The sequence below is a fragment of the Mirounga angustirostris genome, unplaced genomic scaffold (genome assembly GCF_029215605.1).
Source record: "Mirounga angustirostris isolate CCGP_5_RB_7025 unplaced genomic scaffold, mMirAng1.0.hap1 SCAF_13, whole genome shotgun sequence".
Lineage (NCBI taxonomy): Eukaryota > Metazoa > Chordata > Mammalia > Carnivora > Phocidae > Mirounga > Mirounga angustirostris.
Window position 1 is genome coordinate 56,486,773 of NW_026991721.1, and position 16,757 is coordinate 56,503,529.

Genomic DNA, 16,757 nt, shown 5'->3' on the forward strand with positions numbered 1-16,757 from the left:
TCCATCAGTAAAAAGTTCTAACCCAGACAGCCTGACTCCCTGGCTCAAGCTCTTAGCCATCATGCCAGAGTGCTGAGCAGGTACGTCACTGTATCTGCCCTGCCTCGGCTCCCACCCTCCAGTCCCTGCACCCTGGAGCTCTGGGAGCTGCCCTGTGGGCCTGCAGGGTCTTGCAGCCTAGGGAACCCCCAGGCTTGGGATAGGGAGAAGCCTAGCAATACCCCCACACCACACAGGACTTCACAATGTACAGAGCCCCCAGCCCGCCTCAACCGGATGGGGGGAATCTTGAACACCACCGCTTTGACAGGATAACAGGCCTAGAAAGGTGTCCAGGGGAGGTAGAGTCTGAAGCAGAACCCTGGGGACTCCCTCTGTGGGAGGGCCCTAGACCCGGCTGGCCATGCCCCCCTGGGTCCCCCTGCTGATGATGTCCATCCTGCGCTGCCGCCTCCAGGAACCCAGTTCAATGGCTGGGTCGATGCAGCCTTCCGAATGCCCTGGAATTTCCTGTCAGAGGCTCCTGATCTATCTGCCTGACCCCAGGCCCTACCCGAGGCTCTGTGCTCAGGCCGCTAACAGCGGGGGTGGAGGCGTCCGTGTGTGTCTTCAGGAAGGACAAAGTATTCTGGCCCTTCTACCAGGGTAAGAAATCCAGCACAGGGACCAGTGCCTCTTTTTTGGCAGCCCACACAACATCCTTGTTTTGGTTTCTTCTTATTTTTTAATCTCGAAGCTGGGCCCTCAGCACCCTGACTCAGGCGAGTTTCCACCTCCCGAGACGACAGGGCTTAGGATCCTGGGGAGCACTTAGGATCACCCTTTGGATGGTGGGAGGGGTTATTGCTCTTCTGAGGGGAGAGGCTCCTCTGATAGGGCCTGCTTGGGGAACTGGGACCTGCCCAAGGCCACATCCTGGCCCATGTAACTTCCCCCACACCCCTCCTGCCCACACCCGGGGACAGTAAGGATGGGTTCTGTTTCTTGCTGGGCCTATTTTCCTCATCTGTCAAATGGGGCTAATGGTCCCTGCCTGACCTCCCACCTGAAGCTGTTGTAAGAGTCAGACAACATGAGTATGAAGATTCTTACTCTGGCCCAGTGCCTCTTCACAGAGAGGATGTGGGGGGCCATGTGTGCGCGTGACAGACACACATAACAGCTGCCACTCCCGGCTGCTGTCTGCGCATTCACAGGCCGGCCTGGGATTGAGGTCTGGAGAGGACGGATGTGCCGGCGGGCGGAGCTCCGAGGCTTTGTGATTGTGGGGGCGGCTTGCCGAATGGAGCAAATACTGGGAGCATACTTACACGAAAAACGATTCTTTGCTAATCGGGAAGTCAAATTTCACTAGGTGTCCTGTGTTTTATCTGGCAACTCTCCTTGGGTGCTCTGGGTGACCCGGTGTGTCCAAGCATGTGTACCCGGGTGGGGCTGGCCGTGCCAGAGACTGAGGTGGCCTGTGGTTGTGCGGGACTGTGACAGGACACCAGTGTGATGGTTTGTGGCTATGACAGTGTCACCAGGAGAAGCCAAAATGTGAGTGACTGCCCGTAAGGCTCTCTGTGACTCCCTCAGGGCAGGGTCTGGGCTGTTTGCTCAGCGAGGCCCAGCAGGGGCAGAGACCCACCCTGGGCAAACACTTAGATCCGGCTCCAGGTGGGACTGGGATGCAGAGCCTATTGCCACCTGCAGTCAGACTGTAAAGGACATGTCGCTCTCAAGGCCAAGCCAGCACTGGAGGCCTCAGAGTGCTCTGTCCTAGGCCCTTCCAGTGGGGCCTCTGGAACCACCTCTCAACTGCTGCTTCCTGGTGACATCACACACGTCACTGCCCAATCTTCTAGAACAGTGTCCCCAGGACACTGCCTCGTTGCCCTAGGCAACCTGGGAATGTCTCCACCCAAGCTGGCAGGCCAGGTTACCCCTGAGGAGGGGGTGGGGGGAGAAAGGGCCAGGGGGGGCCTTCTCCTCATCTCCCAGAGGGGAGATCGGGGCAGCCATCCGTCTGTCTGACTAGATGGTGAGTAGGAGCAAGTCAAGACTTGGTGGCCCCTCATTGTCCAGGACACTGGGGAGGGTGGGGGCCCTGGGCAGAGGCTGAATCTTAAGACAGAGAGAGGATGGTAACTGTACCCACATCCTCCCCCCAGGGTAGTGAAAGTGGTGGCATATAATGGGGAGCAGGGTGGAGCCTTGGGATAGGAACTGGGAAACCTAGGTTCTTCTCTCTGCTTTGTTCCTGCTAGCTGGGCCTTTGTGTCCCCATCTGTACAGTGAGGGGCTGGGGACAGATGACATCAGTCTGAGGATCTTTAGTTCTGATGGGGACATAGTAGAGGGATTTAAAGGGAGTGTTGGGGACCAGGTCACGGGTGGCTCTAGGCAGGTGCCTGACCTCCGCTCCAATAACTGTCAGGGGGCAGTGGGCAAAGTCTGGCAAAGAATCTCCAAATGACCCACTGCCCCATTCTGGGAATCAGAGTCATGAGCTACTAGAGGTCCCCAAATGGGCTCTGACTTGCTTTGTGATTCAGGGGTGTCCCTGTGCCTCTCGCGGCCTTAGCTGTTCTCTCTGTGAGGGGCATGTGTAAGCCCCAGCACCTGCTCAGCGCCCTAGGTAATGATTCCTCACGTTCCCATGATGCCCCTCAGTTTGCTAACACCTTCTCCTTCTCATACAAGTTCCTGCCTTCCACAGCCACTCTGACTCCTGCTCGGTGATGCCCCATTCTGGCGCCTGGGACCCAGACAGGAGCCAGACCTGGGCTGTGCCTTGGGGGCCCAAAGAAATACCTCGACCCACCTCTGGTGGAGGGGCCCTATGGCTGGGGCAGGGGACTGCAAGGGTCCGAGCAGGGGGCATGCCTTGCCAACCTTTTTGACTGTTTAATCTTCCATGAGAATCTTAACCACCATCGTATCAAGATGTTACCTTAACAATTTTTGTTGGAAACATGCCATTTTTGGACAGTATATTCTCTCTACCTCCCCTCCCAGTTATATTTCTGACTATTTGGGGGTGAAACTGCCACATGTACAACTCTTTTCATTGCAATAATTCTCAGAGAGTAGGTATTTTTATTTTAGATGAAGAAATAGGCTTAGGGAGACTTGTCACCTGCCCTTGGTCACACAGCTCGGAAACGGTGTGGCTTGGATTTAAACCCAGGTCCACAGACCCTTTGCACTGCCAGGCTATGGGAAGCAGGGGTGGCCAAGTTCTAGAACTCCTCTCCAGACTCCTCCCCCAGGTCCCCTCTCTCAGCCCTCCTGGGCTCACTGTTCTGCCCTTGAGCAGACAGGGTCCTTCTCTCTTGCTCAGGGGTGTTTGGCGGTCATGTTTGAGAGGCTGTCATAAACCCCTAAGCCAGAGATACCTAAATTTCAGGGGCATGGCGGGGGTGGGTGGACACTTGCAAGGGCAAATGAATGATGAGTAGGATGGGGAATAATTCTGCTCACTCACTGGCTAGCTAGTCTGGCCTAAACCCAGGACCCAGGGTTGAGCCCAGGGCATGGCCATCGAAGCTGGGGTACCAGGCCACTTACTTCTTCTGACCCAAGACCCAAAAGATTCATTCTTGGTTAATCTATGGTTTCTGCCATCTGTACCTCCCTGAGTTTATGTGTCTCTCTCAGATGGGCAGCTCTCTGTCAGTCTGCCCTCACTGCTGTCACCCCAGCCTTATCTCTTTTACCCTGGACTGGGTGATGGGCACGAAAGGTTTACTGCCCTAGTGTTTGCTATCTGCTGAGATGTTATTGGGGCCATAAGAAGACAGGATCCACCAGGCCCCGCTGTTCCCATCGCTTTTCCTTATGGTAGATCCCAGAGGCAACAGTTCACAAAGTAGGCTCTTGGACTCCTCTTTTGGGTCTCCCACCCGCCTGGCTGTGAGGCTGTCAGATAAAACACTGAGGCCAGGGGAGCGGCAGTGATCTGTCTAGAGTTGGGGTGGATACAGAGGAGGTACCTAGCAGAGAACAATAGCCCCGGCCTCCTGAGCCCGGGACCAGCTCCCCTGCCACCCACTCCCAAACATTTAAAGAATTTGGGTTCGAAGGGGCGGGAGTGATTATATGACTATGCCACCCACATACTGGAGATGGAAGGTGATCACACCTCATGGGGACCTGCTACTCGTTTTACAGGATTTACTTTGCAGAATACCCCTTGAGGTCATCTGCCATCACAGCTCCCTGCTCACCCTCCTTCGCTTGTATTCACAAAGTGCTTTGATTCACAAAGTGCTTGGAGCCCTAAGCACTATAGGAAGAAACACCTCTATCTGTGAACCCATGGTCACAACCCACGGTCACAACTCATCTTTCTCTGGCACCTTTAAGAAAAGCTATTCTATCCCAGCGCTCTAGGATGGTGAGGCTAGGAAGGAATTCTGATTCCTTCATTCCACAGATGGGAAACTAAGGCCCAGAAAGGATGGAGCTGCCAGAGCAGAGAAAGGAACCCTGGGGTGGGAGGAGGATGAGACCTGGGTACTGGATAGGATGGCTCTGTACTCACTGTGTGACACTGGGCAAGTCAGCTGCCCATCCAGGTGAGCTCCCATGGGCCCTCCCTGCCTCTCTGTGGTCACAGGCCAGTGGCTGGTGTGAGTCAATGCTCAGCCTTGGGCCATCCGCCACACTCATTCCCGCCTGGCCTCAGAGAAGTTGAACTATTGGCCTCAGTTCCTAGGAAGTGGCTGGAGGCAGACCTGGCACTAGGACCCAGGGGGGGCAGATGTCGGCCTCCCAGGCTGGAGGGGGTGGCTGGAGTGCTGGTGGAGGTAACCCCACTCCCCCCTTGGCTTTGGAGCTCTGGCCAGCTCTGCCCGGGAGGGACAGGGGAGCCCCAGACTCTGGGGCCAGATACTCTTTTTTTTTTTTTTTTAAGATTTTATTTATTTCTTTATTTGAGAGAGAGAACGACAGAGAGAGAGAGAGAGAGAGAGAGCACATGAGAGGGGGGAGGGTCAGAGGGAGAAGCAGACTCCCTGCCGAGCAGGGAGCCCGATGCGGGACTGGATGCGGGACTGGATGCGGGACTGGATGCGGGACTGGATGCGGGACTCGATCCCGGGACTCGATGCGGGACTCGATCCCGGGACTCGATGCGGGACTCGATCCCGGGACTCGATGCGGGACTCGATCCCGGGACTCGATGCGGGACTCGATCCCGGGACTCGATGCGGGACTCGATCCCGGGACTCGATCCCGGGACTCCAGGATCATGACCTGAGCCGAAGGCAGTCGCTTAACCAACTGAGCCACCCAGGCGCCCCGGGCCAGATACTCTTGAGAGCCCAGTCTAGTCCATGGGAGGTGTGTTGGGTGCTCAGGACAGGTGGTGGTGGACAGTGGCCAGAGTCCTGGGCTGGACGGGGGCCCTGGTTAAAGCTCCCAGCTGGGAGTAAGACTGGAGAGATGTTGCCCAAGTCTGGTCAATCTGGGAACCTTGAGGCTGGTGGGTTCCATCAACTTCCCCCTGGGTTTGCGAACCTCACTGGGAAATGGGTTAGAAGTGTGTAGGCTTGGTGTGCCTCGTGGTTGGTGGGGGATGCAAGTGAGTTGCTTTTGATTGTGGCGGGGGTGTGTGCCCATGTTTGGGTCTCTGGAGTGTCGTGTGGGGGTGTCTCTGGGATGTCTGGGGACAGCGTGCCTGTGTGTAAGTAGGTTGTTGCGGGGGTGTATAACTGTGCGTATGGGAGGGGGATGGAGAGAAGGGGCTCCTAATTAACTTCCAGAATCCCTCTTCAAGCACCTCAGGGCCCCTCCTCCCAGAATCCACTCTAACTTGGCCCCTTCCCGCCCCGTCCCCAACCCGGAGTTGAGGACTAGTCCTCCCCAGGCCATGTTCCCTCCCAGGGCGCGCGGGGGCGGGCGCTAGGACCCGGCGGGGCGGGGCGGGGCTCCGAGCTCCGTCAGCTGTAGCTCCACAGCCTGGAAAATACCAAGCCCCGGGGAGCGGAGCCCCCGAGCCCCCGAGCCTAATCCGGAGGGAGGGAGGGAAGAAGGGAGGGGGCGCGCGGGGCGCGGGGGGGCACGGGGCGGGGCCTGGCGGCGGGACCCACTGCTCCTCCCCCCGGAGCCCCCGCGCGGCCCCGGTCGCCGGGACAGCGGCGGCAGCGGCCGCGGCGGAGGCGCTCGCACCCCCGGCCCCGGCGGGCCCCGGCGGAGCAGCGGGCACAGGTGAGCGTCCGGCTGGGCGGGCGCCCCACCCCGCCCCCACCACCCGCCCCGCGCGCAGCCCGCGCCCGCGCCGCTGCCGAGTTAGTTGAGCCGGTCCGGCCGGCACTGCGCGGAGCCCCGCCGGGCGGTCCGTCCCCGCGGGTCCTGGCCTCCCCTGGGTCCCGAAGAGCTCTCGCGGAACCCCCCCCGCCCCCGATACGCAGCCCCCACTCCGGCCCCAGGAGGTCGGGGGTCGCTCCTGGGGGTGGCCCCGTGACTGCCCGGTGCTGGTCCGCGCTCACTAGGGGGCCAGTCCCTGCCTGTCTGGAACTCTCCATCCGCCCAGGACCCCGGACAGCCCCACCCGCGCCCCCAGCGCGCTCACTCCCGTCCTCAAACCGGTCCTGCAGGTCCCAGGAAGGTGGCGTCAGCATCTGCAGCCGCGTCGACGTTGTCGGAGCCTCCGCGGAGGACCCAGGAGAGCCGGACTAGGACCAGGGCCCCGGGCCTCCCCATGGAGAAGTCCGCTGCCTCAACAGAGCCCCAAGGGCCTCGGCCAGTCCTGGGCCGCGATAGTGTCCAGGTGCCCGACGACCAGGACTTCCGTAGCTTCCGGTCAGAGTGTGAGGCCGAGGAGGGCTGGAATCTGACCTACAGCAAGGCCGGCGTGTCTGTGTGGGTGCACGCTGTGGAGATGGATCGGACCCTGCACAAGATCAAGGTAGGGTTGCCCTGCCCCACGTGCAGCCTCCACCGCACCCTTGCTGCCTGGGACGGGGAGGGAGGCAGGGCCACAGACACCTGGTTGTGCACCTGGCCTCAGAAGGAGTCTCCTGCCAGGAACCAGGAGGAGGCACAGTTTGCTGGGCAAGCGCTCATCACACAGTTGGGCCAACTGAGGCCCGGAGAGGGGGTGTGACTCACTCTGGCTCCTCTCAGCCAGAGCCCAGGCTTCTTCATGTCCTTGCCTGCTCCTGGGGAGGTGGGCTGCTGCCAGGCCTGTCTAGGGGAGTGGTCTCCTTCTGGGACCGCTCTGCCCCCACAAGTCTTCACCGGGTCCCTGACTTGAGTTATCCCAGGTGGGGAGACTGAGCCCTTCTCTCCCTAATTCCTGGTTCTGTTTCCACTCTCTGCAGCCCTGGGTGCCAGGGACCTGATTCCTTCCTGCCGGATGCCCTGCACTTCCCTCTTCCTTCCCTCGCTGCTCCCAGAGTCTCCTGCAGGGACTTAGGATCATGGTTGGCAGATCCTGAAGTCAGGGCTTGGATGTCCCTGCTTTACACAGGGCCAGGCTTGCGGAGGAGGGGGCCAAGGGAAGCCAGCAGATGCAGGGCAGATGCGGGTACATCAGCTCCCTCAGAGCCAACAACCCCATTCCTCACAGCCCTGTGATTTTCCTCATACAGGACAGGCTTGAGGTTTGGGACCCCATGAGCCCACTTCCCCTGCGGGACAAGACGGGGCAGAGGCTGGTGAAGATTCTGGCCTAGAAGCCTCAGTAGCTGCCCCCCAACACATCTGGCATTGCTGTGAATGCCACATTCCAAGGGGGGCAGGTCTCCCTTCAGTGGGCTCTTGGCAGTAGGTTGTGCCCTTCACCTCCCTTGCCTTTCTCTTGCTCTCCTCTTTCTGCTGCCCTCCTCCTCAGCATGGAGGAGTGTATTCCTATTGGGGGGGAGGGGAAGGGCACTGGACTCAGAGGGCACTTCTGCCCCGGGCCTGCTCTCAGACTTAGCTGCGGCATTTTGACTTCATTCCAGGGTTGGAGATATCTGACCTTCTCTCTCCCGTGCCTTTCTGCCTCACTGTATCTTTGTCATTTACAGCTTTGTCCATCTGTCCCATGTGGCCTTCTAGCTCACCCTTCCTGCCTTTCCCCCCTTCCCCCCAAACCGTGACTCTCTGTCTGGATCCCAGCTATCTGACTATCTCTTTCTCTCCAGGTTTCCATGTGTGTCTCTCCATCTGGGACTCTGCCCAGGCCTGAGGGCCCTGGGCTAGCAGGTTCCTGGGGACCTGATCTGTGTCTGAGGCTGAGGAGCAGGAAAGCAGAGGGCAGCTGGTATGTCCCAGCTTGGTGCTCTCTCAGAGTAGGGATAGATCCCATCCCTCTTTGTGTCCCTAGCATCCAACACAGATAGAGCAGGGATGTTGGTTGAATGAAGGGATGAAAAGAAGGAAGGAACAAGCTGAATGAAAGGTGAGCAAGGTTGTTGCGAGAACAAGGCTGTTTTCCAGACTGTGACCTGGGAAAGGCTTAAGGCCCCCCAGAAGCCGAAGGTCTGAACTAAGTCCAGTACACTCCCACCCTCTGTGTCAATAGGGAGGGGTTGCCTCCTCCGTCTGGCTTGGTTAATGAATAAACCCAGCCCAGTCCCGGACTGGAGCTGGTGGGTTTTGAGACCAGACTGCCACAAGAGACCCCTTGTGGTCAGATCAGACTTGTCAGGTGCCCTTCTTTGGGAGAGGAGGGGGACTTGGAAAAATTGGGTGTCGTGGTCCCTAGGCGGGACCTGGATCCTCCTTCCTGCTCCAACTGAGCAGAGTTTGGAGGTGCCAAAAGGCCCTTTGCCATCCCTGTTTCATACTCCCTCCTCACTGGGGTGCAAGTGAGAACACTAAGGCCCAGAGAAGGACAGGGGCCAGCCCAGGGTCACACAGCCAAGTCTTAGAAGAGCCAGGCTTGGAACCCAGATTTCCAGCCTCCTAGCTGTCTCTGTTCTGTTCCCCACAATGGAGGTAGAGCTGGGGACAGGAGGTGAACAGAGTTGGGGCCTAGGATGGAGGCTGGGGACTTGGCTATGGGTACCCCAAGGGGCCAGCCCCCCATTCCTGATCCCCTCAGCATAGCCCAGTGGAGCTCTGGGAGATGGGCAGGGGTCTCTGAGCTCCCCATCCTCAAGATTCCAGGATTCCCAGATTCCATGCAGTGAATCCCATTTCTGACAGGAGCCCCCGCCCCGAGCCAAGCAGGAGCTGTGTCTCTCTCCACCTTCGAATTTACCCTCTGGCCAGTCCTGGGCAGTTGTAGGCTTGTCTCCATGCTACAAAGAAACTGACGCCAAGAGTCACTTGCTTGTGATCACAGAGCAGCTGAGGCAGAAGTAGGACCCAGGCCAGCCTGGCTCCAGAGCAGGCTGGCCTGGGTCCCCTCTCTGCTTGGGCTCACTTTGCTGGTCAACATTGTAGCACTTGACCCCATCAATAACTCTTTGAAGTATGGCAGTGTTCTCATAATCCCATTCCTGTCTGATAAATGAAAGAGCTGAGGCCCCAAAAGGGGAAGTGACTTGCCAAGGTCACGCAGCAGGTCTGAAGCCCGAGTGCCCAGGGCTGATTGGGTCACTCCAGGGGGCTGGGATTCAACCACAGTTGTTTGTTGAACTTTTGCCCCCTTACCGCATGTGTCATGGGCCTACCCCCTGAGCTGGGAAAGCCAGCCTGCCCCCTGGACAGGCCTTGTTCTCGTGATCCCAAGGTGAGGGTGGGGATGGGGTTCTGCCTATCTGTCTGCCTGATTGATTTCCTCCTCATGTCTCTTCCCCTAGACTTATCTTCTCCTTGTCCCTGTGTCCAGAGGTCCCTGAAAGCCACTGTAGCTCTGGGCCCAGCATTCGGAGCCAAGGCAAAGGGAAGGGGCTGATGGAGGCCACCTCTACCTTTTTCCTCCCTCCTGGCCTCCAGCCTGGCCTGGCCTCAGGTCTGCACTGTGCCTGGGCCCTGGAGAGGAGGCAGACACCACCTCCTGAGAAGTCAGGCCTTGTCCCAGAGGCAGATGCTGAACACGCATCCTGGGTCCAAGGCAGAAGGCAGATTGGAACCCAAACCTAGGTCTCTCGATGCCCAGGCCAGTGTCTGAGTGTATGAGAAATGCAAAACTAGGGGGTCTGCCAGTCATTTAAGCAGGGCCAGCTTTGGTCCAGTCCTGGCTGTGGTATCCTCTTCTGTGTATGACCATAGGCACGTCCCTGCCCTCCTCTGGCTTGTTTCTTCATCTGCCACGGGGTTTTCCCAGCTCTAAGAGCCTCTGAACTCAACATTTGTGCTGGGGCCTGTGGGAGAGAAAGGAGGAATGAGGGGACAGAGAGTAGGAGGTGATGTGGCCTGCCAAGCCCTGCCTTTGATGCTCATGTACTCAGGCTCTCCGATGCTGCAGCCTGCCTAGCCTTGTGCTTGGCTAGCCATGTGAGAGGCAGAGGAGACCTGGCCCTGTCCTCAGAAGTTTCTAGACCCTGGTGAAGAGAGGAATGACAATGCCAGGTGACCCCTGCCTATTGCATGAGGCAGATGTTCACAGGCAGACCACAGAGGCAGGAGTGGGCCCAGTGAGCAGGGGCCTTGAGGGGCTTGGTGGCTGGAGCAGGGGTGGGAGGTCTCTTGGGGGAGTGTGGCTGAGAACCTGAGGTTCCTCTTGCTACAGGAAGCTGGGCAGTGGGGACCTGTCTTCTCTGACTTCCTTTCCTATGGCTCCTCCCCTTCTGTTTTGGAGAAAGCTCCACAGCCCCTCCCTTCCCTATCTCTCTGTCCCCCTGTTCCCACATCACAAGGCATCCCCACCCCCACCCCAGGTTTCAAGCCTTCAAGTCTGTTCCCTCTAAGTGACTCATTGGCTCCCCTGTGACATGTGGGATTATTTTACGGATCTCCAAGAGCCCTTCTCACTCTTAACAGTCTTAACACTCTTAACAGACTCAAGAGGGTCGTGGGGAATGTGGGGGCAGGGGCAGATGTTTTCTTTATGGTTTTCCACTGAGTCTTCACAGCTGTCTTGTGTAGGTCTTATTAACACCATTGAACAGATGTGGAAACTGAGGCTTAGAGCAGGAATTCACTTGTGCAAGGCCAAACAGCTAGAGGTGGCTGAGGCAGGATCAGAATTCAGCTCCGTGGGTCTCCGAAGCTGAGATCTCTCTGCTCCCTTGGGCTTGCTTATAAACACCTCTGGGCCCTTTTGTGTTTAGGACCCCATGGGTCCCAACATACCCCTTTCTCCTGCCTGGGTCTCCCCGTGCAGTGTTGTTATGGGAGAGCCCCCTGGAGGGGACCCAGCTGAGCAAGAGCCCAGTCCTTGGTGTGACCTTGGAGGTCACTTCACCTTGCCGAGTCAGTCTTATCTGTGGTGGCAAGAGTGTGAGTTAATCTGGTTCTAGGGCCTTAGACTCTGAGTTCAGGTTCAGGCTGGGACTCTGCCCATCTGGGGCTCAGTTTCCCCATCTCTACAGGAAGCTGCTGGGCAGGTGGTTTGTAGAGGCCATTTGGGCCTTAGACCATGGTAGAGGGGTCTATACTGGTGGACACAGAGTAAGGAAGGTGAGCTAAGGCCTTGCCACTCTGTGCCATCCGAGAGCTCTCTAGATGGGGCACTTGAATCCAGGATTCGGCCCTGAGGACCTGTCCCAGCTGCCTCTAGCTCTGGCTTGGCATGGGGGCAACTGGGGAAGTAGCTCTAGAGCAAACAGGCTCCCAGAGAGCATGGGGTGCTCTCAGGACCATCAGGTGGGGGAGCTCAGAGAAGGGAAAGGTCACAGGGGGCTGGAAGCTTTGGTAAGTCTTTCTGGAGGAGGTGCCTGGGCTAGGCTGGGGCTGTAGGGGAGAGAGCACATGGTCCAGAGTCCCGGTCACAGGGCCTTGAGCAGGTTGCTGCCACCACCTCGGCTTTAGCTTCCTCATTTCTCAAATGTGGATAGTAGGGCCACCCTGCTGTCTTTGGGCATTTCATCCATCCATTCATTCATTCAGTGAACATTCACTGATAGCCTCCTGCCTGGCCCTGTGCTGGAGGTTAGGGACAGAGAGGGGAATCAAGCCCACGTGCTGCTCTCAAGGAGCTCCCTCGTGCATGGAGGGACACTTGTCACACGAGCTGTGGAGACCCAGAGGGGCCCCTGAACCAGCCTTGGGGGCCAGGGAAGGCTTGCTGGAATGCTCAGGTGATACCTTTGGAATGGGGCGGAGACTGAGATGTAGGCATTTGATAGCACTGGGAGCATTCCGTTCGGAGGAGCCGCTGCGCGGGCCCGGAGGCGGGAAATAGAGCAGTGCATTAGGAGCCTGGCAGGTGGCTTAGTAGGGAGCTTGGGACTCAGGGGCTTGGAGGTGATTAGGGAGCTGGACCGAGGCCCTAGGATCTCGGTCCTGGAGGTCCTGGGGTGCCAGGGGAGGGTTTTCAATAAGGCAGGTAGGAGGAGGAGGAGGATTCTGTATTTGTCTGGACAGAGGTGCTGAGGCCCATGCTAAAGCTGGGGCTGTGGGGAATGCATCCAGAGAGATTTAGGAGCGATAATGGATGGGACATGGTGGTTTTAGCATAACCCTTTGCAATGTGCAAACTGTGTTGTGCAGGCTGGAGTGTAAGATGGTGTGGATGTGCAGCCCCCTTGATGCCTGCCTTGGGGATGTGAGGAACCTTGTGAATGTGAGTGGGGTGAAGGTGGGTGCCTCTAGTCAGTGTCCCCCTGGGGCCAGAAGAGCCCTCAGTCCACAGGTTGGCTCTGTATGTCCACGCCCAGCTCCCCAGGCGCTGGCTTTTAAACTTTAACAAGCCCCAGCTCAGTTTCCAGCCGAGAGTCTTTAAAGTTTCAGGAGATGAAAGGAGGGAGTCCTGGAGACAGACGGGTTTTCTTTCTTCCCCTGCGTCTCCATGCCTGGCGGGGCCACCTAGATCCAGGACTGTGGGCCCCATGACTCCAGAAGCCTGGCAGTCTTCGGTGAACTGGGATCTTGGTTGGACCACTCCAGCCTGTTCCTGAGGGACCAACGGCCACAGGCCTGGCAACCAGGTTGCCACCATGATAGACAGGATGGAAACCTTATTCCAGCCCCAACGCTTTACCTTTGCCCCTGACTGGGCAGGTGAGCCTGCCCCATCAACAGGTGGGAGGACAGCTGTTCAGACCAGGTGTTAGGCTGGAGGTGCCCCTCTTCCTTTTGGTGCCTCACTTTATCCCCTCTGGTATGCTTGGGCTGGGGCGCCTGGACCTTCAGAAACACAGACAGTGAAAGCAAGTGGCAGGCCCAGGACTTAGTGGTGGGTCCCACGCCAAATCCAGGCTCCTCTCACCTGTCTTGAGAGAGCTTGGGGCAGGTGGCCCAGAGCAGCTGGAGCTGTTCTCTGGGGCTTTAGCCTAACATTTGTCTCCCTGCCTCTCAGCCTGGCCTTGCTGAAGACTTGCTACCTCTGTTATCTCTAGAGTCATGTCCCGAGGCATGGACACTGCCCCCCCCAGAGCACACACACGTGGGAAGTGGGATGAGTACTGTGGTCCTGGGCCATTTAATCTTGTCCTTTGGGTTTCATGCCACAACCTGCATCTGTCCCTGGTTCCCTGAGATCCCCTCTACCATCTTCTGGACGCCCCCTCTCTATCTTTGGTCCTTCCAGATTGCTTGGGACCTGATTCTGGACCAAAGAAGTGATAGGTCTTTTTTTTTTTTTTAAGATTTTATTTATTTCACAGAGAGAGAGAGTGAGAGAGCACAAGCAGGGGAAGCAACAGAGGGAGAAGGAGAAACAGGCTCCCCGCTGAGCAGGGAGCCCGACACGGGGCTCAATCCTAGAACCCTGAGATCATGACCTGAGCTGAAGGCAGACACTTAACCAACTGAGCCACCCAGGTGCCCCGGAAGTGATAAGTCTTAAGGCAGAGGCCTGATGACCAGAGGGGATGGAGTTTCCTGGTGTGTCTCCAACATTCATTCATTCAACACATTTTTATTGAGCACGTACTATATGCCACATATTGTGTTATATCCAGGAATTTAGTGGCAAATCAGACAGATCAGACCCTGCTGTTATGGGCTTACATCCTGAGGAGGAGACTAGAGAAAACAGAAGCAAACCTATAATTAAGTAAGATGCCAGATGGTGGTTGTGTGTTATGAGGGCAGGGTGATGTGATAGGGCTTGTCTGGCCTTCTCTGTGTGTATCTTCAGTGTGTGGAGCTGGATTGGGGGCGGCTGTGTGTGTGATGTGAGCCTCCTCTCAGGTGCCCCGGTGACAACTCTGGGGCAGAAACCCGACGAGGGTCAGTAAATCATATTGGGGTTGTGTGTGTGTGTGTGTGTGTGTTTCCACCTGCATGTGTCTGAGGTTGTGTGTATGTGCCTCTGAGTGTGGGACTGCGTGTCTCGGTGTCTGGTGTTACTGTGTGTGTGAGAGAGAGAGTCACGCCCCCTCACTGCTGCAGAGTTGTCTCTGATCCAATTATGTCTCCTCAGCTGTCGCCTGGCGGCTCCAGCCCCGGGCTCCGCGCGGGCTCTACCACAGCTTTCCCCTCCCTGCCTCCATCCAGCCTCCAGGCCTGGCCTCTGGGCCTACCTCTGAGTCTCAGAGTCGCCTCTTGGGGTGCGTTCTCTATCCCTGTGTCTGAGGGTTACTGCCTCTTCCTTTATGTCTCTACTTGTCCCTTTTCTACTGTGTTTTTTTTTTTCTGTCCCAGTTATTTATTCAGTTAACAAACCACTTCTCATGCCTCCCACCCACTCTGCCCCACCTCAGCCAGTGTGCGGGTGCTGGAGACCTGAAGATGGATCAGACCCGGGCCCTGCTCCTGAGGCCTGGTGGGGAGACCAGTGAAGACTGGGACAGCCCTCCAGGAGAACTCCGGCGGAGGGACCCCAAGGCCGACAGCAGGGTGTGGGGGCTGTCTGGGTGGGGCCTTGGGAGCCCGGCAGGAGCTAGGCTGCAAGCTGAGCAGTTCTCTGCAAATCCCTCAGTGCCAAGGGCTCCCAGAGGCAGGAGTATGGACTGAGAGTGAGAAGGAGTGGAGGCGGAGCCAGAGAGGAGGACATTTTGGAGTTGGGATCTGGGCCCAAAGGCAGAGAGAGAGAGACAGCAGGGACTTTCAAGCTGGGTAGTGCCACCATCAGCTCTGGGTTTTACAAAGTTCCCTAGGGCAGGGGAAGCACTGGCCTAGGAGCCAGGAGACCAGAGACAGGGATGTGGCTGCAGTGGTCCAAGCAAGGAGGGGAGGCCTGCCTAGGGTTGGTGAACAGGAGGTGTTGGAAGGTGGTGGCTGAGCGGAATCCCAGGGATGGGAGTGAGGGACGAGTCCAGAACCATGCCCGGGTTCCAGGCACTGGAGGAGAGTGGAGGGCAGTGGGCATTGGGGTAGATGATACGGCAGCACTGGACATGGTGAGTGTGAGCCTGGGGGTGATGCCCAGGAGGCTATTGAAGACGAAGTCTGGAGCTTTCTAGAGAGAGTGCTTTGGGGGGCATCAGACCATTGGCAGTCTCTGAAACCCTGGGAGGTGTTTATCCAATTTGTCTTGGTCTTGATGTCTTTGTGTCAGCCCTGGCCCTTGTCTTGTCTCTCTAGTCACCCCCTAGCCCTCCCTCTTCTCCAGGCCCACCCACCCTCTGCCTCTCTCAGCTCTGCCTCCTCTGTCTGGCTCCCCTGCCCCGCCCCACCCCCTCAGGCTGGAGTGGAGTGGCAGGAGCTCCAGCCCAGGAGGGCAACTTCTGAGATGTCAGAGCAGGATGCTCCTCACTGCTGCAGAGCTGGGGCCTGCTGGCCTGGAGCCCGAGGGGTGTGCTTGGGGTCAGGGAGGCTGCTGGAGACTGCGGGGAGGGAAGGGAGAAGGAGGCAGAACGGCTGTGAGTCACTCAGCCCCGGATGGAGAGCAGCCGAGGGCCCGGCGTGGGCAGCTGGAGCTGACTCAGGAGCCCTGTCCAGGGCAGGCATGGCAGCACGTCCACTCTCCACGGTCTCAAGGGGACCCCACTTTGGGAGAGAAGATGATTTGTAGGTATTGGTGCCAGATCGCCTTCCCTTCAGAAGAGAGGGCCACAGGGCTGGGCCGGTCATTGTGCAGGTGGGAATGCTGAGCTAGAAGGTGGGGGAAGGAGCCTCTGCACTGGGCCCATGCCACACATGCTCTCTTTGTCCGTCCAGCTCCCCTCACTCCAGACACAGCCGGCCCCAACAGACCCAGCCCCAGGGACAGTCCTCAGCTGGCCAGGTGCTTGCTCACCTGCGATGCCTTGGCTCCTCCACAGAGCAGAGCCAGGTTCTTGGGGAACAGCCTTGGGTGGACTGTGGCTCATACTGGGTTCCGGGTTGGTTCCCTCACTTCACTTTTTTGAGCCACCATTTACAAATGGGCATAATCTTCCCTCCTCCCAGGTAATTGGGAGGATGGAATTAAATGAATTTGTAAAGCTCTTAGCACAGAGCCTGGCACGTCATTAACATTTGCTGAATGGATGAATGAATGAACAGTCGGAGGTACTCAAGGGACGGCTCCGTTTTCTCCCGCCTCCTTTCTTGTTCACTCAGGTTACCTGGTGGAACTGCTCAAGCCCTCTCCTTCCTCCAGCCAGTCCGGGCCTTTTCCAGGCCCCAGACTCACGCCAGCACATCTGCCAGGAGCTCTTCCCCCTCCTTTTCTTCTGAGCGCCATCTTCTCTTCCTTTTATCCTGTAGGACGCCACTTAGCTGCTCCGCCTTGTAGCTTGTCCTGGCTTCCCTCTTCCCCTGCTCCTCCGGCCCCAGCAGAGGTCATTGCCTTTCAGCCTGAGGGCACAGGGGCCCGGGGTCCCCTCTGGTCCCACTCGCAGCATGGTCAGGTGATGTGGAGC

At 57.8% G+C, this 16,757-nt stretch overlaps 1 protein-coding gene across 2 annotated transcripts in view; it reads left to right on the forward strand.

The window, feature by feature from the left end:
- Positions 1-624: 624 nt before the first annotated feature.
- Positions 625-16,757, forward strand: part of STARD10 (StAR related lipid transfer domain containing 10) — a 30,343-nt gene continuing 14,210 nt past the window's right edge. Inside the window, exons 1-2 of one of the 2 annotated variants that reach the window (XM_054512114.2) lie at positions 625-645; positions 6,585-6,895. In XM_054512114.2, the coding sequence (XP_054368089.1) occupies positions 6,689-6,895 (207 nt within the window). In that variant the 5' untranslated portion in view covers positions 625-645; positions 6,585-6,688. Of the gene's footprint in view, positions 646-6,063; positions 6,196-6,584; positions 6,896-16,757 lie in introns of those variants that run through there. The other variant, XM_045894378.3, reaches the window with a different exon arrangement.